The sequence below is a fragment of the Pristiophorus japonicus genome, chromosome 17, assembly GCF_044704955.1.
Source record: "Pristiophorus japonicus isolate sPriJap1 chromosome 17, sPriJap1.hap1, whole genome shotgun sequence".
Taxonomy (NCBI): domain Eukaryota; kingdom Metazoa; phylum Chordata; class Chondrichthyes; family Pristiophoridae; genus Pristiophorus; species Pristiophorus japonicus.
The window spans coordinates 122,780,955-122,807,850 of NC_091993.1; the positions used below are offsets into that span (position 1 = coordinate 122,780,955).

At 46.4% G+C, this 26,896-nt stretch overlaps 1 protein-coding gene across 1 annotated transcript in view; it reads left to right on the forward strand.

Annotated features, from left to right (window-relative positions):
* The window catches only part of LOC139228306 (cyclin-dependent kinase 18-like), a 135,779-nt gene that overhangs the window by 17,589 nt on the left and 91,294 nt on the right, over positions 1-26,896 (forward strand). Inside the window, exon 2 of the mRNA XM_070859486.1 lies at positions 20,301-20,448. Within this exon, the coding sequence (XP_070715587.1) occupies positions 20,331-20,448 (118 nt within the window). The 5' untranslated portion in view covers positions 20,301-20,330. The remainder of the gene's footprint in view (positions 1-20,300; positions 20,449-26,896) is intronic.

Genomic DNA, 26,896 nt, shown 5'->3' on the forward strand with positions numbered 1-26,896 from the left:
CCAATACGAGAACCACAGTCCCTGCCATAGGGATGGGACAGATAGTCGTTGAGGGAAGGGGTGGGTGGGACAGGTTTGCCACATGCTCTTTCCGCTGCCTGCGTTTGTTTTCTGCATGCTCTCGGCGATGAGACTCGAGGTGCTCAGCGCCCTCCCGGATGCTCTTCCTCCACTTAGGGCGGTCTTTGGCCAAGGACTCCCAGGTGTCAGTGGGGATGTTGCATTTTATCAGGGAGGCTTTGAGGGTGTCCCTGTAACGTTCCCTCTGCCCACCTTGGGCTCGCTTGCTGTGTAGGAGTTCCCAGTAGAGCGCTTGCTTTGGGAGTCTCATGTCTGGTGAACAATGTGGCCCAGCGGAGCTGATCAAGTGTGGTCAGTGCTTTAATGCTGGAGCTGTTGGCCTGGTCGAGGACACTAACGTTGGTGCGTCTGTCCTCCCAGGGGATTTGTAGGATCTTGCGGAGACATCGTTGGTGGTATTTCTCCAGCGACTTGAGGTGTCTACTGTACATGGTCCATGTCTCTGAGCCACACAGATATGTACACATTTAAAGGGACTGTGCGCTGGACCGGTCTGAACTGGCTGGCACTGAATTGAGCTGGTGACTTTCACATCGATCATTCATAGTATCCTCCTTGACAGCTTAATATTTGTTAATGTGACTGGAAACAAGCTTTAAATCTTTAAAAAGCATTATTAATGTTATTAGTAGGTTTGTTTTAGAAGCTTGATGTGCAGAAACTCAGAAGGCTCTTCAAATCAAACTGCTCAAAAATCCATATAGCATTAACATTTACACACACGTGTATCTATTTGTATATATAACAATTTGCATTTGTATACAAAAGCAAAATATAGAAAATGCTGGAAATCTCAGCGGGTCAGGCAGCATCTGTGGAGAGAGAAACAGGGTTAATGTCTCTCTAATCTCTCCTGCCTTCCACCCTATCACAGACCTTCCCTTTTGTTCTTCCCTCCCCCCCCGCCCCTTTCCCTACCCCTCCACTTGCTTAAAAAACCTGTTACATCTCGAACCTTTCCAGTTTTAAGGGTCACAGACTGAAACCTTAACTCTGTTTCTCTCTCCACAGACGCTGCCTGACCTGCTGAGATTTCCAGCATTTTCTGTTTCTATTGCATTTATATAGCGCCTTTAACATAGAAAAACGTCCCAAGGCGCTTCGCGGGAGCGATTATCAAATAAAATAAAATATCAGCCACACAAGGAGATGTTAGGACAGGTCATCAAAAGCTTGGGCAAAGAGGTAGGAGCATCTTAAAGGAGGAAAGAGAGGCGGAGAGGTTTAGGGAGGGAGTTCCAGAGCTTGGGACCCAGGCTGCTGAAGGCACAGCCGCCAATGATGGAGCGATTAAAATCGAGGATGCGCGAGAGGCCAGAATTGGTGGAGTGCAGGTGGAGGAGGTTACAGAGATAGGGAGGAGCAAGGCCATGGAGGGATTTGAAGACAAGGATGAGAATCTTAAAACTGAAGCGTTGTTGGACTGGGAGACAATGTAGGTCAGCGAGCACAGGGGGTGATGGGAGAACGGGACTTGGTGCGATATGTGTATATGTTATAGATCTATTATAAAGAAATAGGAATGAATATTTAACAATGAGATTATCCCTTCTCCAAGAAAGAAAAAACTTACATTTACATAGTGCATTGCACATCCTTAAGATGTCTCAAAATGCTTCACAGCCAATTAATGATGTTGTAGTGTAGTCGCTGTTGTTAGTTGAAAAGAACTTGCATTTATATAGCACACATTTATATACCACAAGGTCAAGATCTCTCAAAGTGCTTTACAGCCAATGAAGTACTTTTGAAGTGTGGTCACTGTTGTAATGTCGGAAACGCAGCAACCAATTTGCACTCGGCAAGCTCCCACAGCAGCAATGCAGTAAATCTGCCTTGGTAGTGTTGTGTGAGGAATCAATATTGGCCAGGGAGAAAGCCCTGCCTTGAGAGGGCAGACAGAGCCTCAGTTTATTGTCTCATCTGAAAGACGGCACCTCCGACAGTGCAGCGTTCCATCAGCACTGCATTGAGTTGTCAGCCTGGATTGTGTGCTCGAGTCCCTGGAGTGAGACTTGAATGCACGACTCAGAGCTGAGCGAGTGCTATCCACTGAGCCAAGCTAACTACAGAATGGAGGATCGGAGATGCTGACTCTGTGAGGAACAGGCAGGGTTCTTGCTCATGGATTAGCAAATGATGGTTCTCTTGGAAGGCAAGCAATATGATTAAAATGTTACTGCCTTTGACTACTTTGTAGTTTCTGATTGGGGGTCATGTGATGAGTGAGTCTCGTGTTCATGTAGAAGATCCCAAGAAAGGGCATTCAATTATTATAAGTCATTATCCTGTCGTACACTAAGAAGAAAGAAAGAACTTGCATTTATGTAGCGTCTTTCACGACCAACGGACGTCTCAAAGCTCTTAACAGTCAATGAAGTACTTTTGGAGTGTAGTCACTGTTGTAATGTGGGAAACGCAGCAGCCAAGTTGCACACAGCAAGCTCCCACAAACAGCAATGTGATAATGACTAGATAATCTGTTTTTGTTATGTTGATTGAGGGATAAATATCGCCCCCAGGACACCGGGGATAATTTCCCTGCTCTTCTTCGAAATAGTGCCACGGGATCTATTATATCTAATACTTTGGTTCTGTCTTCACGAAGGAAGATACAAATAACCTTCCGGAAGTACTAGGAGGCAGAGGGTCTAGTGAGAAGGAGGAACTGAAGGAAATCCTTATTAGGCAGGAAATTGTGCTAGGAAATTGATGGGATTGAAGGCCGATAAATCCCCGGGACCTGATAGTCTGCATCCCAGAGTACTTCAGGAAGTGGCCCTAGAAATAGTGGATGCATTGGTGATCATTTTTCAACAGTCTATCGACTCTGGATCAGTTCCTATGGACTGGAGGGTAGTTAATGTAATACCACTTTTTAAGAAAGGAGGGAGAGAGAAAATGGGTACTTATAGATTGGTTAGCCTGACATCAGTAGTGGGGAAAATGTTGGAATCAATTATTAAAGATGAAATAACAACGCATTTGGAAAGCAGTGACAGGATCGGTCCAAGTCAGCATGGATTTATGAAAGGGAAATTATGCTTGACAAATCTTCTAAAATTTTTTGAGGATGTAACTGGTAGAGTGGACAAGGGAGAACCAGTGGATGTAGTGTTTTTGGACTTTCAAAAGGCTTTTGACAAGGCCCCGCACAAGAGATTGGTGTGCAAAATTAAAGCACATGGTATTGGGGGTAATGTACTGACATGGATAGAGAACTGGTTGGCAGACAGGAAGCAGAGAGTCGGGATAAACGGGTCCTTTTCAGAATGGCAGGCAGTGACTAGTGGAGTGCCGCAGGGCTCAGTGCTGGGACCCCAGCTATTTACAATATACATTAATGGTTTAGATGAAGGAATTGAGTGTAATATCTCCAAATTTGCAGATGACACTCAGCTGGGTGGCGGTGTGAGCTGTGAGGAGGATGCCAAGAGGCTGCAGGGTTACTTGGACAGATTAGGTGAGTGGGCAAACGCATGGCAGATGTGGTATAATGTGAATAAATGTGAGGTTATCCACTTTGGTGGCAAAAACACGAAGACAGAATATTATCTGAATGGCGGCAGATTAGGAAAAGGGGAGGTGCAACAAGACTTGGGTGTCATGGTACATCGGTCATTGAAAGTTGGCATGCAGGTACAGCAGGTGGTGAAGAAGGCAAATGGTATGTTGGCCTTCATAGCTAGGGGACTTGAGTATAGGAGCAGGGAGGTCTTACTGCAGTTGTACAGGGCCTCACTTGGAATATTGTGTTCAGTTTTGGTCTCCTAATCTGAGGAAGGATGTTGTTGCTATTGAGGGAGTGCAGCGAAGGTTCACCAGACTGATTCCCAGGATGGCAGGACTGACATATGAGGAGAGACTGGATCAACTAGGCCTGTATTCACTGGAGTTTAGAAGGATGAGAAGGGATCTCATAGAAACGTATAAAATTCTGACGGGACTGGACAGGTTAGATGCAGGAAGAATGTTCCCGATGTTGGGGAAGTCCAGAACCAGAGGACATAGTCTAAGGATAAGGGCTAAGCCATTTAGGACTGAGATGAGGAGAAACGTCTTCACCCAGAGAGTTGTTAACCTGTGGAATCCCCTACCACAGAGAGTTGTTGATGCCAGTTCATTGGATATATTCAAGAGGGAGTTAGATATGGCCCTTACGGCTAAAGGGATCAAGGGGTATGGAGAAAAAACAGGAAAAGGGTACTGAGGTGAAAGATCAGCCATGATCTTATTGAATGGTGGTGCAGGCTCAAAAGGTTGAATGGTATACTCCTGCACCTATTTTCTATGTTTCTATGTTTCACTTGAGAGAGCAGATGGGGCCTCGGTTTAATGTCTCATCCGAAAGGCGGCACCTGTGACAGTGCAGCACTCCCTCAGCACTGCACTGGGAGTGTCAGCCTGGATTTCTTTGCACGACTTGGACCCACAACCTTCTGACTGGGAGACGAGTGTGCTGCCCACTGAGCTACGGCCGACAGTTTCCTTCAGTTCTTTAACTAAACTGGTTTACACCAAACAAGCTCAGAGAGTAAAATGCCCCACGATGGGTGACTAGTTTTCAGTTTTTGCATTAGTGTCCAAAAAAAGCTGAGGAAGATTGAGATTCACGGGTGTTTGGGTGTTCCACATGTGAAGCTTCATCCTGAAAGATTACCCTTGAGACTGTTTTCAGGAAGCTGAGGAACAAGAGAAGGCTTGTACAATCTATCCAAAGATACTGTTCCATTCCAAGAAAAGTTGATAGCTGCAGTTGCCACAAACCGGAACGAAGCACTGATGGCCGAAAGCTTGAGAAATATCAATTATCTCCCTGTGGGCTATTTCCAGTTGTCCTACACAAATAATGTGCTGCATAATATCCTGCTTCTCTTTTTGCTTCTGTGAGTCCCTTTTGTTTTGCGTGGAGAGGAGATCTGATCGAGGTGTTCAAAATCATGAGGGGTCTAGACAGAGTAGACAGAGTTCCCATGTTCCCATTGGTGGAAGGGTCGAGAACCAGAGGACACAGATTTAAGGCGATTGGCAGAAGCACCAAAGGCGACATGAGGAAAAACTTCTTCACGCAGCGAGTGGTTAGGATCTGGAATGCGCTGCCTGAGAGGGTGGTGGAGGCAGACTCAATCGTGGCTTTCAAAAGGGAATTGGATAAGTACCTGAAAGAAAACATTTTGCAGGGCTACGGGGAAAGGGCGGGGGGAGTGGGACTGGCTGAAGTGCTCTTGCAGAGAGCCGGCACGGGTTCGACGGGCCGAATGGCCTCTTTCCGTGCTGTAACCGTTCTATGATTCTATGAGTACATCTAGACAGTAGCTTAGCCTGTGCAAATTAATCGAACATGTGGTTAATGGGTCAATTGCAATTTTCAAGACTGTGATCGATAGATTTTTGGGGAGCAGGACCATAACTGGAGTACGGTGTATGGTTTTGGTCTCCTTATTTAAGGAAGGATCTACTTGCATTGGAGGCAGTTCAGAGAAGATTCACTCGGTTGATTCCTGAGCTGAAGGGGTTGTCTTATGAAGATAAGTTGAGGAGGTTGGGCCTATACTCATTGGAGTTTAGAAGAATGAGAGGTGATCTTATTGAAACATATAAGATTCTGAGGGGTAAAGATAGGGTAGATGCAAAGAGGATGTTTTCCCTCATGGGGGAATCTAGAACTAGGGGGCATAGTTTTAGAATAAGGGGTCGCACATTTAAAATGGAAATGGGGAGGAATTTCTTCTATCAGAGGGTCGTGCATCTTTGGAATTCTCTGCCCCAGAGAGCTGTGGAGGTTGGGTCATTGAATATATTCAAGGTGGAGATGGACAGATTTTTGACCGATAGGGGAGTCAAGGATAAGCAGGCAGGGAAATCGAGTTAAAGCCAAGAGCAGATGAGCCACGATCTTATTGAATGGCGGAGCAAGCTCGAGGGGCAAAATGGCCGACTCCTGCTCCTATTTCCTATGTTCTTATGTAAGGATGTCAAGGGATATGGAGTAAAGGAGGATAAATGGAACTGAGGTGCAGATTGGCCATGATCTAATTGAATGGCGGAGCAGGCATGAGGGGCTGAATGGCCTCCTCCTGCTCCTATTGCTAACTATGTTTTCCACCTCCTGAATTGACAGAAGATGTGGAAGGTATTGTGCGTGTTCTTTATTAAGCAATTTATTCATATTACCATGATCAGAGCTATTTATTGGACCCGGGTAACACTTACTCAATATAGCAGAGTAAGAAAAATAAGTAGTTAGCGGCTAGTAGATGTGATAATCTCACCAAAACTGTCAAGCTGTTTATATGACAAAGAAAGTGTCAGAAAAAGTGTCGGTTGAATGTGGAACTTGCTACCACAGGGAGTGGTTGAGGCGAATAGCATGGATATATTTAAGGGAAAGCTGGATAAACACATGAGGGAGAAAGGAATAGAAGTTTGTGACAAGATTACATCGAATTACATTGAGTCCACAGCACAGAAACAGACACTCGGCCCAACCGCTCAGTGCCGGTGTTTATCTCCACACCAGCCCCCTCCGATCCCTCTTCATCTCACCCCATCACCATATCCTTCTCCTTTCTCCCTCATGTGTTTATCCAGCTTCTCCTTAAATGCATCGATACTATTCGCCTCAACCCCTCCCTGTGGCAGCGAGTTCCACATTCTCACCACTCTCTGGGTAAAGGAAGTTTCTCCTGAATTCCCTATTGGATCTATTATTCATTATCTTTGATTTATGACCTCTAGTTTTGGTCTCCCTCACAACTGGAAACATTTTCTCTACATCTATTCTATCAAACCCTTTCATAATCTTAATGACCTCTATCAGGTCACCCCCTCAACCTTCTCTTTTCTGATGAAATGAGGGTAGGAGGCGGCTCGAGTGGAGCATAAACTCCAGCATGTACCAGTTGGGCTGAATGGCCATTCAATTAGATCATGGCCGATCTGCACCTCAGTTCCATTTATCCTCCTTTACTGCAGATCTCTTAACATCCTGACATAAGAACATAAGAAATAGGAGCAGGAGTTGGCCATTTGTCCCCTCGAGCCTGCTCCACCATTTAATAAGATCATGGCTCATCTACTCTTGGCCTCAACTCCACTTCCCCGCCCGCTCCCCATAACCCCTTGAATGGCCTGTTTCTGTACAGCTCCGTTGGGCGGGCCACATTGTCCGCATGCCCGACCCAAGACTCCCAAAGCAAGCGCTTTACTCGGAACTCCTACAAGGCAAGCGAGCCCAAGGTGGGCAGAGGAAATGTTTCAAGGACAACCTCAAAGCCTGCCTGATAAAGTGCAACATCCCCACCGACACCTGGGAGTCCCTGGCCAAAGACCACCCTAAGTGGAAGAAGAGCATCCGGGAGGGCGCTGAGCACCTCGAGTCTCGTCGCCGAGAGCATGCAGAAAGCAAGCGCAGGCAGCGGAAGGAGCGTGCGGCAAACCAGACTCCCCACCCACCCTTTCCTCCAACCACTGTCTGTCCCACCTGTGACAGAGACTGTAATTCCTATATTGGTCTGTACAGTCACCTTGGAACTCACTTTTATAGTGGAAGCAAGTCTTCCTCGATTTCGAGGGACTGCCTATGATGATGAATTTCTATGCGAGAGCCTGATTGGTTAACAGGGGACACAGCCCACTTATCTAAGCCCAGAGATTGTAGACGCAGGTCGACCTTAGCCTTGGGGTGCCTTGAATACATGTGAGAGAATCTCTGGAGGTTAACCAGCTAAAACCATGCACCTCCTTCGTTCATAGCATTGATAGATGCCCTCTGTCTGCCCCGGCTACGACCACTGTATCGACTGGGCCATGGGCCACGGGCTGGCAGGGTTACCTGGAGCTTTGAGTTTTGGTACAGTTTTGGTCTCCGTATTTAAGGAAGGATATACTTGCATTGGAGGCAGTTCAGAGAAGGTTCACGAGGTTGATTCCTGAGATGAAGGGGTTGACATATGAAGATAGGTTGAGCAGGTTGGGCCTGTACTCATTGGAGTTTAGAAGAATGAGAGGTGATGTTATTGAAACATATAAGATACTGAGGGAGCTCGACAAGGTGGATGCAGAGAGGATGTTTTCCCTCGTGGGGGAATCTCGAACCAGGGGACATAGTTTAAGAATAACTGGTCACCCATTTAGAACTGAGATGAGGAGGAATTACTTTTCTCAGAGGGTTGTAAATCTGTGGAATTCTCTGCCCCAGAGAGCTGTGGAGGCTGCTTGATTGAACATATTTAAGGCGGAGATAGACAGATTTTTGAGCGATAAGGGAGTGAAGGGTTATGGGGAGCGGGCAGGGAAGTGGAGCTGAGCCCAAGATCAGATCAGCCATGATCTTATTAAATGGCAGAGCAGGCTCGAGGGGCCAAATGGCCGACTCCTGCTCCAAATTTTATTTTCCATCTGGTGTAGTTGGGTCTTTCTGTGCCAGGAATCTAGTCTATGACAAAGGATCATCTTAGTCCCAATGTGGGCATCTTGTAGCGACCTTGCCCAATGATACTCTGTTTATTCATCCCTGACCCCACCCGCTCCCCCCCAAAAAGGAAACACTCACTAGGTGATAATATATGCAAAGGTCTACAAAATGGGCCTGTCACATTTAGCAGTGGGCCGAATGCCTGCACAGTTTGGGCCCAGACTGTGCACTGCTAAATTGGTCAATGTTGCGCCCATTTTACACCCTTCGGCAGCCCGAAAATAAGTGTTAACACTGACAGTGCTAATTGTGTCTTTGCACTCTTGTCTATTTATGTGCAAGATATTGCCACAGCCAGACAGCCTCTTTAAGACCGATGCAATCAGGACAGAAGTGGGACGTGTTAGGACAGTTAATTTACACTTTGTACAGGCACGATGTGTCCCGCAAGTTAGACACTGTACGCGTGATTTTTTTTTTGAAAGTTTGAAAGTATTACATGAATTAGGCATCTGCATCAATCTGGTCAAAGTAGAATTAGAGCAGAGAAAATGATTAAAAAAATATTTTCTGCCTGTCAGTATGAACTAATAATGTAAACTGTTTAAAAAAATATATTTGAGATTTTATCCTGATAACCTAACTCAGCACAGAGTGGATGCTGGGTCCTTGGGTTCTCCTAGTCTGTATGGGTCAGCAGTCACACAATTTATTCAATGAGTTATTGGGTATGCTCTATTAGCAACTGTTCAATCGCTTGGCTTTACCTCACGCTTAAACAAACCCTGTTTTGGTAAATCCCCTGGTGCAAGCACATTTGTCGTCTCTTGTCTAAATATTGTAAAGTGATTTAAAACAAAAATATTAATTCTTGGGCTAAGAACATAAGAATTAGGAGCAGGAGTAGGCTATGCGGCCCCTCGAGCCTGCTCCGCCATTCAATAAGATCATGGCTGATCTTCGATCTCAACTCCACTTTCCCGCCCGATCTCCAAATCCCTTGATTCCCCGAGACTCCAAAAATCAATCGATCTCAGCCTTGAATATCCTCAGAGACTCAACATCCACAGCCCCCTGGGGTAGAGAATTCCAAAGATTCACAACCCTCTGAGTGAAGAAATTCCTCATCTCCATCTTAAATCGCCGATTCCTTATCTGAGACTGTGACCCCTGGTTCTAGACTCTCCAGCCAGGAGGAACATCCTCTCAGCATCTACCCTGTCAATCCCCTTCAGAATCTTGTGTGTTTTAATGAAATCACTTCCCATTCTTCTAAACCCCAGAGGGTATAGGCCCAATCTACTCAATCTCTCCTCATAGGACAACCCTCTCATCCCAGGAATCAATCTAGTGAACCTCTCTTGTACCGCCTCCAAGGCAAGTATATCCTTCCTTAGATAAGGAGACCAAAACTGTGCACAGTACTCCAGGTGTGATCTCACCAAGGCCCTGTACAGTTGAAGCAAGACTTCCCTACTCTTATACTCCAACACCCTTGTAATAAAGAACAACGTGCCATTTACCTTCATTATTGCTTGCTGTACCTGGGATAAGAACCTAAGAATATAAAAAATAGGAGCAGGAGTAGGCCATACGGCCCCTCGAACCTGCTCCGCCATTCAATAAGATCATGGCTGATCTGATCATGGACTCAGCTCCACTTCCCTGCCTGCTCCCCATAACCCTTGACTCCCTTATCGCTAGAAAATCTATGTATCTCTGCCTTAAATATATTCAGTGACCCAGCCTCCACAGCTCTCTGGGACAGAGAATTCCACAGATTTACAACCCTCTGAGAGAAGAAATTCCTCCTCATCTCAGTTTTAAATGGGCGGCCCCTTATTCTAAGATTATGCACCCTAGTTTTAGTTTCCCCTATAAGTGGAAATCTCCTCTCTGCATCCACCTTATCGAGCCCCCTCATTATCTTATAAGTTTCAATAAGATCACCTCTCATTCTTCTGAACCCCAATGTGTATCGGCCCAACCTACCCTCATAAGTCAACCCCCTCATCTCCGGAATCAACCTCGTGAACATTCTCTGAACAGCCTCCAATGCAAGTATATCCTTCCTTAAATACGGAGACCAAAACTGTACGCAGTACTCCAAGTGTGGCCTCACCAATACCCTGTACAGTTGTAGCAGGACTTCTCTGCTTTTATACTCTATCCCCCTTGCAATAAAGGAAAACATTCCATTTGCCTTCCTGATTACCTGCTGTACCTGCATACTAACTTTTGTGGGCATCATTGGCAAGGCCAGCAGTTGTTGCCTGTCCTTAGTTGCCCTGAGAAGATGGCGGTGGGCCGCTTTCTTCTTGAACTGCTGGTAGCGATTTGCTACAACTGAGCGACTCGCTAGGCCACTTCAGAGGGCAGTTAAGTGTCAACCACATCGATGTGGGACTGGAGTCACTTATAGGCCCAGACCAGGCAAGGTTGGCAGGCTTCCTTCCCTAAAGGGACACGAGTGACCAGTTGGAGATTTTAACGATAATCCGACAGCTTCATGGTCACTTTTATTAATCCCAGCGTAATATTTCCAGATGATTTTCATAAACTGAATTCAAATTCTCGAACTGCCATGGCAGGATTAGAATTCGAATTCTCTAGATTATTAGTTCAGGGCTCTGGATTACTAGCATAACCAGTAACATAACCACTACACTACTGCAGGCTGACTTGGTGCCCTGGAAATCCATGGGCCACAATCCCTGTATGCCCATTGTCCCCTTTCATCACTGAGGGGGACTTGCTGAAGGGCTCTTGCAGAGAGCTGGCACGTGCTCGATGGGCCGAATGGCCTCCTTCTGTGCTGTAACCAATCTATGCTGTGGCTCAGTGGGTAGCACACTCGCCTCTGGGTCAGAAGGTTGTGGGTTTAAGTCCCACTCTGGGGACTTGAGCACATAAATCTAGGCTGACACTCCAGTGCAGTACTGAGTGTGTGCTGCACTGTCGGAGGTGCTGTCTTTCGGATGAGGCGTTAAACCGAAGCCCCGCCTGCCCTCTCAGGTGGACATAAAAGATCCAAAGACACTATTTTGAAGAAGAGCAGGGGAGTTATCCCCGATATCCTGACTAATATTTATCCCTCAATCAGCATAACAAAACAGATTATCTGGTCATTATCACATTGCTGTTTGTGGGAGCTTGCTGTGTGCAAATTGGCTGCCGCGTTTCCCACATTACAACAGTGACTACACTCAAAAAGTACTTCATTGGCTGTAAAGTGTTTTGAGAAATCTAGTGAAGAACGCTATATAAATGTAAGTGTTTCTTTCTTTTCTATGATTTTGTGGGAATCAATGGGAGGGCATGTAATAAACATTAGGCCGGTGAGTGCCTTCGTCAATACGCTGTGGGTAAATCCCATGCCCGATTATTATCAGTGGTGGGGCTTTTCCCTGGAGAACTCAGGGAGCCCCTTCCTGACCCTCTGTGTAAGGGGGCTGATCCATAATTTGGGTGGGGGTGAGGGGTGGAGGGAGAGGGGGTTGAGACAGCTTCCTCGGTCTGATCCTCTCCTGCCTTGGAGGGGCCAGTTCACACCGCTCTGGAGACTGTTAGACTCCATCACGTGTGGCCGTGTCGGGGGTGCTGTCTTTCGGCTGCTGGGGGCGTGGGGGAGGGGCAGACGGAGGTTGGCGAGGGTGGGTGGGCAGCTGATGGAGCTTTGAATGAGTCGAAGCTTGCACAGAGTGAAGCTCGGGATGGCCACTGAGGAGGCTGTTGGAGACGTTGGAGTCTGTGAATGAGCAAGGCCTTCAGTAACTGTGGGTGAGGTGAGGGCAGAGGTGGGTGATGCATTTACTGCTGTAACACTAGGCTGCATAGATTTTACAGAGGCTTTCGAAATTATGTGATGGATGCAGAAGAGGGTTGAACCCGATGAGCGATGTGCATCATTCTCTTCAGGTCTGAATTACGCTAAAACCCAAATAAAATTCAGAGCCAATTCAGCTCCGACAATTCCCAGGTTATTCTGATAGGAATGAGTAACATAGAAACATAGAAACATAGAAAATAGGTGCAGGAGTAGGCCATTCAGCCCTTCGAGCCTGCACTACCATTCAATATGATCATGGCTGATCATGCAACTTCAGTACCCCATTCCTGCTTTCTCTCCATACCCCTTGATCCCTTTAGCCATAAGGGCCACATCTAACTCCCTATATATCTAACGAATTGGCCTCAATAACTTTCTGTGCTGGAGAATTCCACAGGTTCACAATTCTCTGAGTGAAGAAGTTTCTCCTCATCTCGGTCCTAAATGGCTTATCCCTTATCCTTAGACTGTGACCCCTGGTTCTGGACTTCCCCAACATCGGCAACATTCTTCCTGCATCTAACTTGTCCAATCCCGTCAGAATTTTATATATTTCTATGAGGTCCCCTCTCATTGTTCTAAATTCCAGTGAATATAAGCCTAGTCGATCCAGACTTTCTTCATATATGTCAGTCCTGCCATCCCGGGAATCAGTCTGGTGAACCTTCGCTGCACTCCCTCAATAGCAAGAATGTCCTTCCTCAGATTAGGAGACCAAAACTGTACACAATATTCAAGGTGTGGCTTCACCAAGGCCCTACAACTGCAGCAAGACCTCCCTGCTCCTATATTCAAATCCTCTCGCTATGAAGGCCAACATGTCATTTGCTTTCTTTACCACCTGCTATACCTGCATGCCAACTTTCAATGATTGATGTACCATGACACCCAGGTCTCGTTGCACCTCCCCTTTTCCTAATCTGTCACCATTCAGATAATATGTTGCCACCAAGGTGGATAACCTCGCATTTATCTACATTATACAGCATCTGCCATGTATTTACCATGAGTAGTTTCCAAGGTGTCCATTTGCATTGGTAGCCCTCCAATAGCTCATCCATCAGATCATTCTTCAAGTGGCAGCACGCTCATCTTTGAATCAGAAGCTTGTGGGTTCAAGTACTCCAGGACTTTGAGCACATAATCAAAGCTGACACTTCAGTGGAGTGGTGTATTGTCAGCTGTTCGATCTTTTGGATGTAGAAGGTCTCACGACAACATCACCTTTCACACCCTCGGAGGCGTCCTAAAGCACGCCACGGATAAATAATTGGTTTTCGAACTGTCGACCTTGTTATGTGGGTAGCAGCCAGCTTGTGCAGAGCAAGATCCCACAGCAATGAAATAAATGGACAATTAATCTGTTTTCGCGGTGTTTATTGGTGGTTTTTATATTGGACTGTTCAGTCACCTAAGGGCTCATTTTAAGAGTGGAAGCAAGTCTTCCTCGATTCCGAGGGACTGCCTATAATGATGATGGCCTATATGTGACTCCAGACCCATGGCAACATGGTTGACTATTAACTGCCCTCTGAAATGGCCCAGCGAGATACCCAGCTGTAGCAAACCACCACAAAGAAGTATAACAGCACTGTGTGGGAGCACCTTCACCACACGGTACTGCAGCGGTTCAGGAAGCCGGCTCACCACCTCCTTCTCAAGGGGCAATTAGGGACGGGCAATAAATGCCGGCCTTGCCAGCGACATCCACGTCCTTGCGAATGAACAAAAGAAAAATTGGCCTGGGTTTTTAATGTGTTTTTATCCTCTCCCAGGAGATCACATGGTTTTGGGTGGGTTGGTGGGGCGAAATATTTTTCGGTAACACAAGGAATCACAATTGTGTGGGACAGGCTGGATCTTACAGCAGGAATAGCAACAACTTGCATTTATATAGCACCTTTAACATAGTAAAACATTCGAAGGCGCTTCACAGGAGCGTAATCAAACAAAATTTGACACCGAGCCACATAAGGAGACATTAGGACAGGTGACCAAAACCTTGGCCGAAGAGGTAGATTTTAACAAGAACAACAACTTGTATTTAACTAGTGCCTTTAACGTAGTAAAACGTCCCAAGGTGCTTCGCAGGAGTGTTATGAGACAAAAAAAAATTGATACTGAGTCAGATTAGAAGCAATTAGCCTGAGTGACCAAAAGCTTGGTCGAAGAGATAGGTGTTAAGGAGCGTCTTGAAGGAGGAAAGAGAGGCGGAGAGGTTTTAGGGAGGTAATTCCAGAGATTACTGCCCTAGTCCCAGAGATTATTGCTGAAGGCATGGCCGCCAATGGTGGGGCGAAGAACAGAGATTAATGTTGCACTGAAATAAAAGCTGAAAATGTTAGAAATACACGATCAGTGTCTGAAAAGGGAAAAGGCCGTTTCAAGTAGAGACCCTTCATCACATTGAGCGGGTTCTCGGTGCCGGAGATCAAAGCTGTTAGAAGATGCAAAAAATATTGCCTGCAAATTGATTCAACGAACAGCTCGGCAAAGTGCCATTTCTTCGCCTTTAATGAGAACAGTACTGACTGTTTGATCTTGCGCCTGTCGAACATACGTTATCTCTGTCTCTCGTTCTCTCGCTCTCCCTCCCACTGACCCACCAAACCCATGGCAACCAACACTTCCTCGGGCGCTGTGCTGCCTTGGTCACAAAGCTGGGAAAATAATAGTTAATGAAGAAAATAAATCATAAATATTACGCGTGAAAATCCAGGTCTAGAGAAATCCAGGCCCCCACCACCCCGTCCCCCCAAAAAAGTCCACAAGGTTCTAGTCCCAATATATTGACTGATTCTGTAAATGTCTCAATATATTGACTGATTCTGTAAACTGGGATCCTCCATATGACCAAATTATTATTTATGGAATATCACATCGCCTTTCTTCAGCCAAAATATTAAATTACTATTAAATTAATCATGGTTTCCCAATGCTGAATTGTCAAAAATATTTCCATGCTGGGTATACCTTGGATTTGTGCAATTAGGAATATAGGAATGTACAGCACTGCAAAGAACAGTGCCGTGCACCTAGTCAGTCCCACTCTCCAGGGAATATCATAATCGTTCGTATGAAGCACCTCAGTACGTTTTTACTACGTCAAAGGCGTTATATAAAGATAAGTTGCTAATATTCACTGACCAGGCTAGTATAACAACAACAACTTGAATTTACATGGCGCCTTTAATGTAGTGAAACGTCCCAAGGTGCTTCACAGGAGTATTATGAGATAAAAACTTTGACACCGAGCTGCGTAAGTAGAAATTAGCGCAGGGTGACCAAAAGCTTGGTCAAAGAGGTCGGTTTTAAGGAGCATCTTGAAGGAGGAAAGAGAGGTAGAGAGGCGGAGAGGTTTAGGCAGGGAGTTCCAGAGCTTGGGGCCCAGGCACCAGAAGGCACGGCCACCGATGGTTGAGCGATTATAATCAGGGATACTCAAGAGGAGCGACGACATTTCGGGGGGGGTGGGGAGGTGGAGGGATGGGGGGCGGTTGTGAGGCTGGAGGAGATTACAGAGATAGCGAGGGGCGAGGCCATGGAGGGATTTGAAAACAAGGATGAGAATTTTGAAATTGAGGCGGTGCTTAACCGGAAGCCAATGTAGGTCAGCGAGCACAGGGGTGATGGGTGAGTGGGAGTTTGTGCGAGTTAGGACATTGGCAGCCGAGTTTTGGATCACCTCTAGTTTATGTAGGATAGAATATGCGACTGCAGGTGCCCATGGCCAACACCCCGTCTGCCCTCAGGTGGACGTAAAAGATCCCATGGCACTATTTCGAAGAAGAGCAGGGGAGTTATTCCCGGAATCCTGGACCAATACTTATCCTTCAAGCAGTAAAAAAACCCAGATTATCCGATCATTGTCACATTGCTGTTTGCGGGAGCTTGCTGTGCCGCGTTTTCCTACATTACAGCAGTGACTACACTCCAAATAGTACTGCACTGCACTAGCTGTAAAACACTTTGGAACATCCTGAGATCGTGAAAGGCGCTATAGGAATGCAAGTCTTTCTTCCCTTTTGAGCTATATCCTTCAGGACTGAGATTTGCGAAAAATAAGAATACAATTCTCAAGCAACAAACAAGTTACAAACTGTTTGACTATTTGTGATCTCTCCCTCTCTCTCTCTCTGAGAAGCCATTCATGTTAAACCGAGGCCCCGTCTGCCCTCTCAGGTGGATATAAAAGATCCCATGGCACTATTTTGAAGAAGAGCAGGAGAGTTATCCCTGATGTCCTGGCCAATATTTATCCCTCAATAAACATAACAAAAACAAATTATCTGGTCATTATCGCATTGTTGTTTGTGGGAGCTTGCTATGCACAAATTGGCTGCCGCGTTTCCCTCATTGCAACAGTGACTACACTCCAAAACTACTTCATTGGCTGTAAAGCGATTTGAAATGTCCGGTGGTTGTGAAAGACGCTATATAAATACGAGTCTTTCTTTCGCTTAATAGCAGTGAATGGCTTCCCATAGAGGGAGAGATCACAAATAGTCAAACACAATTCTCCTTCCAGAGGCGAGAGTGCTACCCACTGAGCCACAGCTGACACATTGGTAAATTTTATTGACAAATTTTCAGCAACAGAAAGTCATTTTGCTGTCTGATTTTCTTCCCTTCTCTGTTGAGATGCTGATTCTTGCTCAGATATGGGTTTCACAGGAACTGTTAGTCCTTTCATCCCATTGGAGCACTTTTCAAGTGTGGCCCTGGACTCTGAGTGTCGGTAGGTTAAGCGATCTCAGTCAAGCTCACCCAGTGTCTATACCTGCACTCATTCAGCAGTGGGTACTGGACATTGACCAAGAGCAGGAACCCTGACTATTGTGTCTGTAAGCACTCTAGTAATGACGCCATGAGGTAAGGTATTGTGACCTTAGTCCATTTATTGCAGCTCCTGAATGAGGGTGCAGTAAGGTGAGCTCCCTTTTATAGTTGGTTACCTGCAGTGTGCAGGTAACCTCTAGGTGTCCACCAGTTGCACCCTCTGGTGGTACAGGCATAGTGTATACAGTGTAAAGATACATTCAATGGTCTTATGTTACTGTACATTAAGTGTATAAGGTATATACATACACAACACTGGCCTTGACTAATGCTTATCCTTGTTTACAAATCCCTCCATGGCCTCGCCCCTCCCTATCTCTGTAATCTCTTCCAGTCCCACACCCCCCGAGATCTCTGCGCTCCTCTAATTCTGCCCTCTTGAGCATCCCTGATTATAATCGCTCAACCATCGGTGGCCGTGCCTTCTGTTGCCTAAGCCCCAAGCTCTGGAACTCCCTTCCTAAACCTCTCCACCTCTTTCCTCCTTCAAGACGCTCCTTAAAACCTACTTCTTTGACCAAACTTTTGGTCACCTGCCCATAATTTCTTCTTGTGTGGCTCGGTGTCAAATTTTTGTCCTATCATACTCCTGTGAAGCACCTTGGGACGATTCACTACGTTAAGGGCATTAGATAAATATAAATTGTTGTTGTCCTCCCCACCAAATCTTTCCGTTCCTTTGCTTTTGGTGTCCATTTCTTCCTTGTGCCGCGTTGAAGCATTTTGGTACGTTTATCGACATTAAAGTTGCTGTTTGTTGAAGGGATGCCAGGTGGAGTGGACTGTTTTCAATAGGTGGTGATGAGACAGTACCCCCACCTCCCCGGGGTAGTTTAGTTTTTTTCTATTTGGCCAACAAATGCAGTGATTGTGTTGCTCGCTGAGGCAGTGTTAAATTGTGCGGAGATCACATGCTAACGGCATGAGGCTCCGGCGATGAAAGCCCGTGATTGTAACTCAAAACCTTTCCACAGCAGCTGTGATGCGGGACCTTTACTGATTTACTCTCCGTGACCGCTGGAATGACAGGGTGTAAAATGAAAGCATCTCCCTGTGTGCATTGATACAGCACTTTCCACAACCTCAGGACGGGTCAAAGCGCTTTACAGCCAATGAAGTACTTGTCAAATGTAGTCGCTGTTGTGATGTGGGGAAACATGGCAGCTAATGTGCGCAGAGCTGAAAGTTGGCATGCAGGTACAGCAGGCGGTGAAGAAGGCAAATGGCATGTTGGCCTTCATAGCGAGAGGATTTGAGTATAGGAGCAGGGAGGTCTTACTACAGTTGTACAGGGCCTTGGTGAGCCCTCACCTGGAATACTGTGTACAGTTTTGGTCTCCTAATCTGAGGAAGAACATTCTTGCTATTGAGGGAGTGCAGCGAAGGTTCACCAGACTGATTCCCAGGATGACAGGACTGACATATGAAGAAAGACTGGATCGACTAGGCTTATATTCAATGGAAGTTAGAAGAATATCATAGAAACATATACAATTCTGACGGGATTGGACAGGTTAGATGCAGGAAGAATGTTCCCGATGTTGGGAAAGTCCATAACCAGGGGTCACAGTCTAAGGATAAGGGGTAAACCATTTAGGACCGAGATGAGGAGAAACTTCTTCACTCAGAGAGTTGTGAGCATGTGGAATTCTCTACCACAGAAAGTTGTTGAGGCCAGTTCATTAGATATATTCAAAAAGGAGTTAGATGTGGCCCTTATGGCTAAAGGGATCAAGGGGTATGGAGAGAAGGCAGGAATGGGGTACTGAAGTGCATGATCAGCCATGATCATATTGAATGGTGGTGCAGGCTCGAAGGGCCAAATGGCCTACTCCTGCACCTACTTTCTATGTTTCTATGTTTCCCACAAATCAGCAATGTGATAATCTGTTTTGGTGATATTGATTAAGGGATTACTGTTGGCCAAGACACTGGGGAGAACTCCCCTATTCTTCAAATAGTACCGTGGATATTTTACATCCACCTGAGAGAGCAGACAGGGACCTCGGTTTAACGTTTCATTCAAAAGACGACACCTCCAACAGTGCAGCACTCCCTCAGCACTGCACTGGAGTGTCAGCCAAGAATTTGTGCTCAAGTCTCTGAAGTAGGACTTGAACCCACAAACTTCTGACTCAGAAGTGAGATTGCTACCCACTGAGCCATGGACTGACACCTTATTGGAATCCTAGGTCTCTCTGTTCATCCACACGCTTCAGCATCTTACCATGGAGAGTAGACTCCCATTTCTTGTTTTTGCTTCCAAAATATATTACCTCACATTTATTCAGGTATGAGCTGTGGCTCAGCAGTTAGCACACTTGCCTCTGAGTTAGAAGTCCCACTCCAGGAGCTTGAGCACATAAATCAAGACTGACACTCCAGTGCAGTGGTGAGGGAGCGCTGCACTTCGGATGAGACGTTAAACCAAGGTCCCTGTCTGCTCTCTCAGGCGGATGTAAAAGATGCCTTGGCACTATTTTGAGGAAGAGCAGGGGAGTTATCCCCGGTGTCCTGGCCAATATTTATTCGTCAATCAACATATCAAAAACAGTTTATCTGGTCATTATCACATTGCTGTTTGTGGGAGCTTGCTGTGCGCAAATTGGCTGCTGCGTTTCCTACGTTACAACAGTGACTACACTCCAAATGTACTTCATTGGCTGTAAGCGTTTGAGACGTCGGTGACCGTGAAAGGCGCTATATAAACGCGGTAGTAATATTCTTATCTGTATTAAATTGCATTTGTCTACATCTGCTTGAAGTTGGTTATGAGGGTTGAGGTTTTCCGTAGAGTGCTGCATATCTCTCACATCTGAGACCTGTATTCACTCCAGCCCAGGCCACGGGGCAATGGGGAGGATAGGATACCTCCTTCTGTTCCCTTGTAGTATTCGTTGCTGTTTGCCAAAGCCTTATTGTTGTGTGGTCAAGTCGCAATTATAACCTACCGCAGAATCCAGTCAGGATTTCCTCGGAGGTCTCTGAGAAACCTCACAAATTAATTACATTGGATTTGTTTAATGTTGGAATCTATTTTATTTCCGTGTGATTTTATGGCAAGGGGGTAGGTTGGGCCGGGGGAAGGTGGGGGAGCATTTATTCTGATCACACAGTCCCATTCTTTTCTTGCAGCCTACATCGCTTGGAACGAGAATCAATAACATGAAAAAGTTTAAGCGCCGTTTCTCGCTGTCAGCGCACCGGACGGAGACCATTGAAGAATCACTGGCAGAGTTTCAGGAACAGATCACAAACCAGATCAACAACAGGAGGAACGATGGTGAGTGACTACGGGCTGGAGTTTCCGCTTTGCTGATTTCGGGGCGGTAATGGCGGTGGGTGGGGCGGTAAAGTTTGCGCCCGGGAACAGTTTGCGCCTCAGGCAGCAAAATCCGTCAGCTGGGCCCTGAGTGTGGGGTGCATCGCTAAGGGAGGCATTGTACACCTCTCTCAGGGCGCTAGCGTGGGAAACTCCCGAGCTAAAAAGCCAGGCCGGGGGGGGGGGGCACTCCCAGACAGGCCTTTGGGGGAGAAAAAAACGAAAAAAAATCCCACAAAAACATTCCCAATACATTGCCCACGCCACAACATAAATCGCAAAAAAAATTTAAAAGAGAAAACAATCCCACTCACCTTAGGACGCCGTTATTTGCCTCTCTGCAGTCGAATATAGCTTTCCCGCCTGATTTCCCAGGCGGTCACTGCGGGATGCACAGCTGGGCGGACGGGTTGGGTGGGAGTCAGAAAGCGCGGCAGTGTCGCAACCAGGGGGCGCTGCTCCACGCCACCGCAAAACCCGAGGATCGCCGCGGGGCGCTGGATACTGACCGCCCGCCCAGTACACCTCACCCCGCTATTGCCGCCGCTCCGGGGCGAAAAACGGAGCGCATGAGACCGGAAAATACACCCCTGAGTATCCTCTTAGATTGACTTAGAGCACCCAGTAACCCCTTATCATCATCATCATCATCATCATGGGCAGTCCCTCGAAATCGAGGAAGACTTGCCTCCACTCTAACAGTGAGTTCTCAGGTGACTGAACAGTCCAATACGGGAATTACAGTCTCTGTCACAGGTGGGGCAGGCAGTGGTTGAAGGAACGGGTGGGTGGGGAGTCTGGTTTGCCGCACGCTCCTTCCGCTGCCTGCGCTTGGTTTCTGCATGCTCTCGGCGACGAGACTCGAGGTGCTCAACGCCCTCCCGGATACTCTTCCTCCACTTAGGGCGGTCTTGGGCCAGGGACTCCCAGGTGTCGGTGGGGATGTTGCGTTTTATCAGGGAGGCTTTGAGGTTGTCCCTGGGGCTCGCCTGCTGTGTAGGAGTTCCGAGTAGAGCGCTTGCTTTGGGAGTCTTGTGTCAGGCATGCGGACAATGTGGCCCGCCCAACGGAACTGGTTGACCCCCCACACTCGATCCCCGTATATTGACAAGTCAGTACACCGTTAAAAGAGTTTTAGCTAGAAATTTGTTTGGAGAGTTCCTAAGGTGCTAATATCATACGGCCACTAAATATAGCACCGGAAAATCTTTAGCGATGTGAAAAGCAAAATTCAGTGTGTTGCGTCCTAAGAGTGGGGCGGAGCACTAAGGGAAGCGTTGTACACCTCTCTCACGGCGTTAGGCCGGGTGAGCAACCGAATATCCCGTGCTAAAGAGCCGGCTTCGGAACGCTCCGAGAGAGGCCTCCCGGGAAAAAAAATTGGACCGAAGAACATTCCCTAAACATTACTCACCCCAAATAAAGCTAAATTGCAGTCATTCCTTCCCTTAGTGCCCCGGGACAGCTCTGCACGCCAGCTTTCTCTGGCGGGGTCACTAGGGGGCACTACAGGTGCAGCTCAAAGCCAAATTTTGCCTCCGTGTGAATACCGGGGGCATTGCACACCGGCGCGGTGCTCCCGGTCAATACTCCTCAACGCCGCCAGTACCGGCACACTGAATTTGCCAAGCAGCTGCCAACACTGTAGCGCCCCTCACGAGGAGCGCTATCCAATCGAATGTCTCCCCCCTTGCATTTACCTGCCGTGTTCCACCACCCCTGGATGACCCAAAGCACTTTACAGCTAATGGGCTTCCTTTTAAAGTGTAGTCACTGCTGTAATGTAGGAAACGCAGCAGCTAATGTGTACAGGTAAGAACATAAGAAATAGGAGCAGGAGTCAGCCATTTGGCCCCTCGAACCTGCTCCACCATTCAATAAGATCATGGCTGATCTGATCATGGACTCAGCTCCACTTTCCTGCCCGCTCGCCATAACCCTTTACTCCCTTATCTCTCAAAAATCTGTCTATCTCTGCCTTAAATATATTCAATGACCCAGCCTCCACAGCTCTCTGGGGCAGAGAATTCCATATATTTACAACCCTCTGAGAGAAGAAATTCTTCCTAATTTCCGTTTTAAATGGGTGACTCCTTATTCGGAAACTATGTCCCCTACTTCTAGTCTCCCCCACGAGGGAAACATCCTCTCTGCATCCAGTATGTCAACCCCCTCAGAATCTTATACATTTCAATAAGATCCCCTCTCATTCTTCTAAACTCCAATGAGTGCAGGCCCAACCTGCTCAACCTTTCTCCATATGACAATGCCTCCATCTCAAAAATCAACCTCGTGAACTTTCTCTGAACTGCCTCCAATGCAAATATATCCTCCTTAAATAAGGAGACCAAAACTGTACGCAGTACTCCACACAGCAAGATCCTACAAACAGAAATGAGATAATGACCGGATAATCTGCTTTAGTGATGTTGGTTGAGATATATTCAGGACACCGAGGAGAACTCCCCTGCTCTTCTTCGAATAGTGCCGTGATATACTGTTAGATTACTGACTGAGTGTTCAGTATCCTGTGGGTCTTGAACCTTCACCTCGGTTACTCAATAATATATATTGTTTTAAATCAGTGGAGCCACCAAGCAGTAGAAACAGTGAAACGCACGACCTCTATCACCTAAAAGGACAAGGGCAGCAGGCACATGGGAACACCACCACCTCCACGTCCCCTCCCAGTTACTTCCGATCCGCTGTCAATCATTTCTATTTTGACATCTGACCTAGTTCCAAACCCGCCTTCTCAGCGCCGATAAAATTCCGGCCTCTGAGACTTGAGCAAAAAATCCAGGCTGACACTCCCAGTGCAGTGCTCAGGGAGTGCTGCACTGTCGGAGGTGCCGTCTTTTGGATGAGACGTTAAACCGAGGCCCCGTCTGCTCTCTCAGGTGGACGTAAAAGATCCCATGGCACTAATTTGAAGAAGAGCGGGGGAGTTATCCCCGGTGTCCTGGGGCCAATATTTATCCCTCAAACAACATCACTAAAACAGATTATCTGGTCATTATCACATTGCTGTTTGTGGGAGCTTGCTGTGCACAAATTGGCTGCCACATTTCCCACATTACAATAGTGACTACACTTCGAAAAGAACTTCATTGGCTGTAAAGCACTTTGGGACGTCCGGTGCTTGTGAAAGACGCTATATAAATGCAAGTCTTTTTTTTTCTCTTTTCATAGCTTATTGGGACAGAAAGTTCTGGATTTCCACATTGTGTGAAAAAGTGCTTTCCTGAATTTGCTCCTGAATGGCCTGGCCCTAATGTTAAGCTGATGTTATTATAAAATTAGAGGGAGGGGGAATACTGTGCTAATCTAATGCGTTATTAATGACTCATTTGTAGTCTCTTTGCCGAGAGCATACAGAAATTAAGCGCAGGCAGCGGAAGGAGCGTGCGGTAAACCAGTCCCACCCATCCTTTCCCTCAACCACTGTCTGTCCCACCTGTGACAGAGACTGTGGTTCTCATATTGGACTGGACAGCCACCTAAGGACTCATTTTTAGAGTGGAAGCAAGTCTTCCTCGATTCTGAGAGACTGCCTATGGTGATGTATTCTTCATGTAATATCCAATTAACACCAACAGCTATCGTTGACTCCATCTCCTGTGTCTGTGTTCACAAAGCACATTTATTTTTGATTGTTATTTGCCCAGCAACTGCCTGGCAAATGCCTCCTTCAATACCTGCCCAAATCTGCACTTTGCCCTGTCCTACACTTACCCTCATGGCAGTTGTTCCCCCTGTCGTGATCTGTCACGTGCCTTCACCAAACATAATTAAACTGTTAAAATTGTAGACAATTGAGTTAAACCTTAGGGAAGCTAAGAATGAATAGAGAAGAGTTAATGAAGTGGACGTAATGAGAAATAGACTCGGGTCGCAGGCAGAGCTAGTCATTAGCTTTCCCCATCCTTCCGATTTATTCGCCATTGTTTTGACATTATCTGGATTCCCGTGCCTACCACGTGGCCCGTGAATGGATAGCTGGGGCCCCTGAACAAACGGCTCATCTTCTCACTCTGCTGAGCATCACGGAGTGCTTTCATCGGAACAAGATTGATGTGACAGCCCGATATCCTATTATAAAAAGAATGAAAGACTTGCATTTAATATAGCGCCTTTCACGACCACCGGACGTGTCAAAGCGCTTTACAGCCAATGAAGTACTTTTGGAGTGTAGTCACTGTTGTAATGTAGGAAACGCGGCAGCCAATTTGTACACAGCAAGCTCCCACAAACAGCAATGTGATAATGACCAGATAATCTGCTTTTGTTATGTTGATTGAAGGATAAATATTGGGCAGGGCACCGGGGATAACTCCCCTGCTCTTCTTCGAAATAGTGCCCTGGGATCTTTTACGTCCACCTGAAAGTGCAGACAGGGCCTCGGTTTAATGTCTCATCCGAAAGACGGCACCTCCGACAGTGCAGCGCTCCCTCAGTACTGCACTGGGAGTGTCAGCCTAGATTTATGTGCTCAAGTCTCGAGAGTGGGATTTGAACCCACAACCTTCTGACTCAGAGGCAAGAGTGCTACCCAATGAGTCATGGCTGACAATTAAATCCGTGTTGCAAAAATGACAACAACAAATTGCATTTATATAGCGCCTTTAACATAGTAAAATATCCCAAGACTGACATAAGTAGTAGGGAAAATGCTGGAATCTATTATTAGGGACATGGTAACAGGGCACTTAGAAAATCACAATATGATTAGGCAGAGTCAGCATAGTTTTATGAAAGGGAAATCGTGATTGACAAATTTATTATTGTTTTTTGAGGGTGTAACGAGCAGGGTAGATTTGGGGGAACCAGTGGACATAGTATATTTGGATTTTCAGAAGGCATTCAATAAGGTGCCACTCAAGAGATTATTAAACAAAATTAGGGCACATGGGATTGCAGTAATATATTAGCTTGGATTGAGAATTGGTTAACTGACAGAAAACAGAGCAGGAAAAACAACGGGTCATTTTTGGGTTGGCAGGCTGTAACTAGTGGGGTGCCACAAGCTATTTACAACCTATATCAATGACTTACATGAAAGGACCGAGTAATCACATTTGCTGACAATACAAAGCTAGGTGGAAAAGTAAGCTGTGAGGAGGACGCAAAGAGGCTGCAAGGTTACGAGGCAAGGTTGAGTAGATTGGGCCGCTACTTATTGGTATTCAGAAGAATGAGAGGTGATCTTATTGAAACGTATAAGATTATGAGGGGGTTTGACAAGGTGGATGCAGAGAAGATGTTTCCACTGATGGGGGAGACTAGATCTAGAGGGCATAATCTTAGAATAAGGGGCCGCCCATTTAAAACTGAGATGAGGAGAAATTTCTTCTCTCAGAGGGTTGTAAATCTGTGGCATTCGCTGCCTCGGAGAGCTGTGGAAGCTGGGACATTGAATACATTTAAGACAGAAATAGACAATTTCTTAAATGATAAGGGGAGAAGTGGAAAGGATTAACCAAGACGACTGGAGACCAGCTCTTTCTGATACTCTACCTCCAGAAGTCTTGAAGATGCTTTGTCAATATGGTATCTTACAAGCAGTTAGTGAATGCTTCTGGAGCCTTCAGAGGCAAACCATAAGTACTGGTCCAACCACAGCCCTTATCTCATTGAAACATGTGTGATTCTGAGAGGGATTGACAGGGTAAATGCTGAGAGGATGTTTCCCCCCGGCTGGAGTGTCTAGAACTAGAGGCATAGTCTCAGGATAAGGAGTCGGCCATTTAGGACTGAGATGAGGAGGAATTTCTTCACTCAGAGGATTGTGGAATTCTTTACCCCAGAGGGCTGTGGATGCTGGGTCATTGAGTATATTCAAGGCTGAGATCAATAGATTTTTGGATGCTAGGGGTATCAAGGGATATGGGGATCGGGCAGGAAAGTGGAGTTAAGGACATGATCTTATTGAATGGTGGAGCAGGCTCGAAGGTCCGCATGACCTACTCCTGCTCCTAATTCTTATGCTCTTCTCCCACTGGGTGTGCTGTGAAATCTGGACTTATTTGGACCTTTCTCTGGTGACCTGCAGTAATTGCAATGTCAAACATCCAAGCCCGAGATCCAACATCGCCCTCATCACAGGAGACTGTACCATGGCAATGGTGTGAAAGCTTTACTACAAGCTTGCTAAAATATCCCCCTCACCTCCCCACAAAAAGGATATTGTATTCTCACCACTTAGCTCATCCTTCCCGCCTCCCTGTGTGGAAACATAGAAACATAGAAAATAGGTGCAGGAGTAGGCCATTCGGCCCTTCGAGCCTGCACCACCATTCAATATGATCATGACTGATCATGCAACTTCAGTACCCCATTCCGCTTTCTCTCCATACCCCTTGATCCCTTTAGCCGTAAGGGCCATATCTAACTCCCTTTTGAATATATC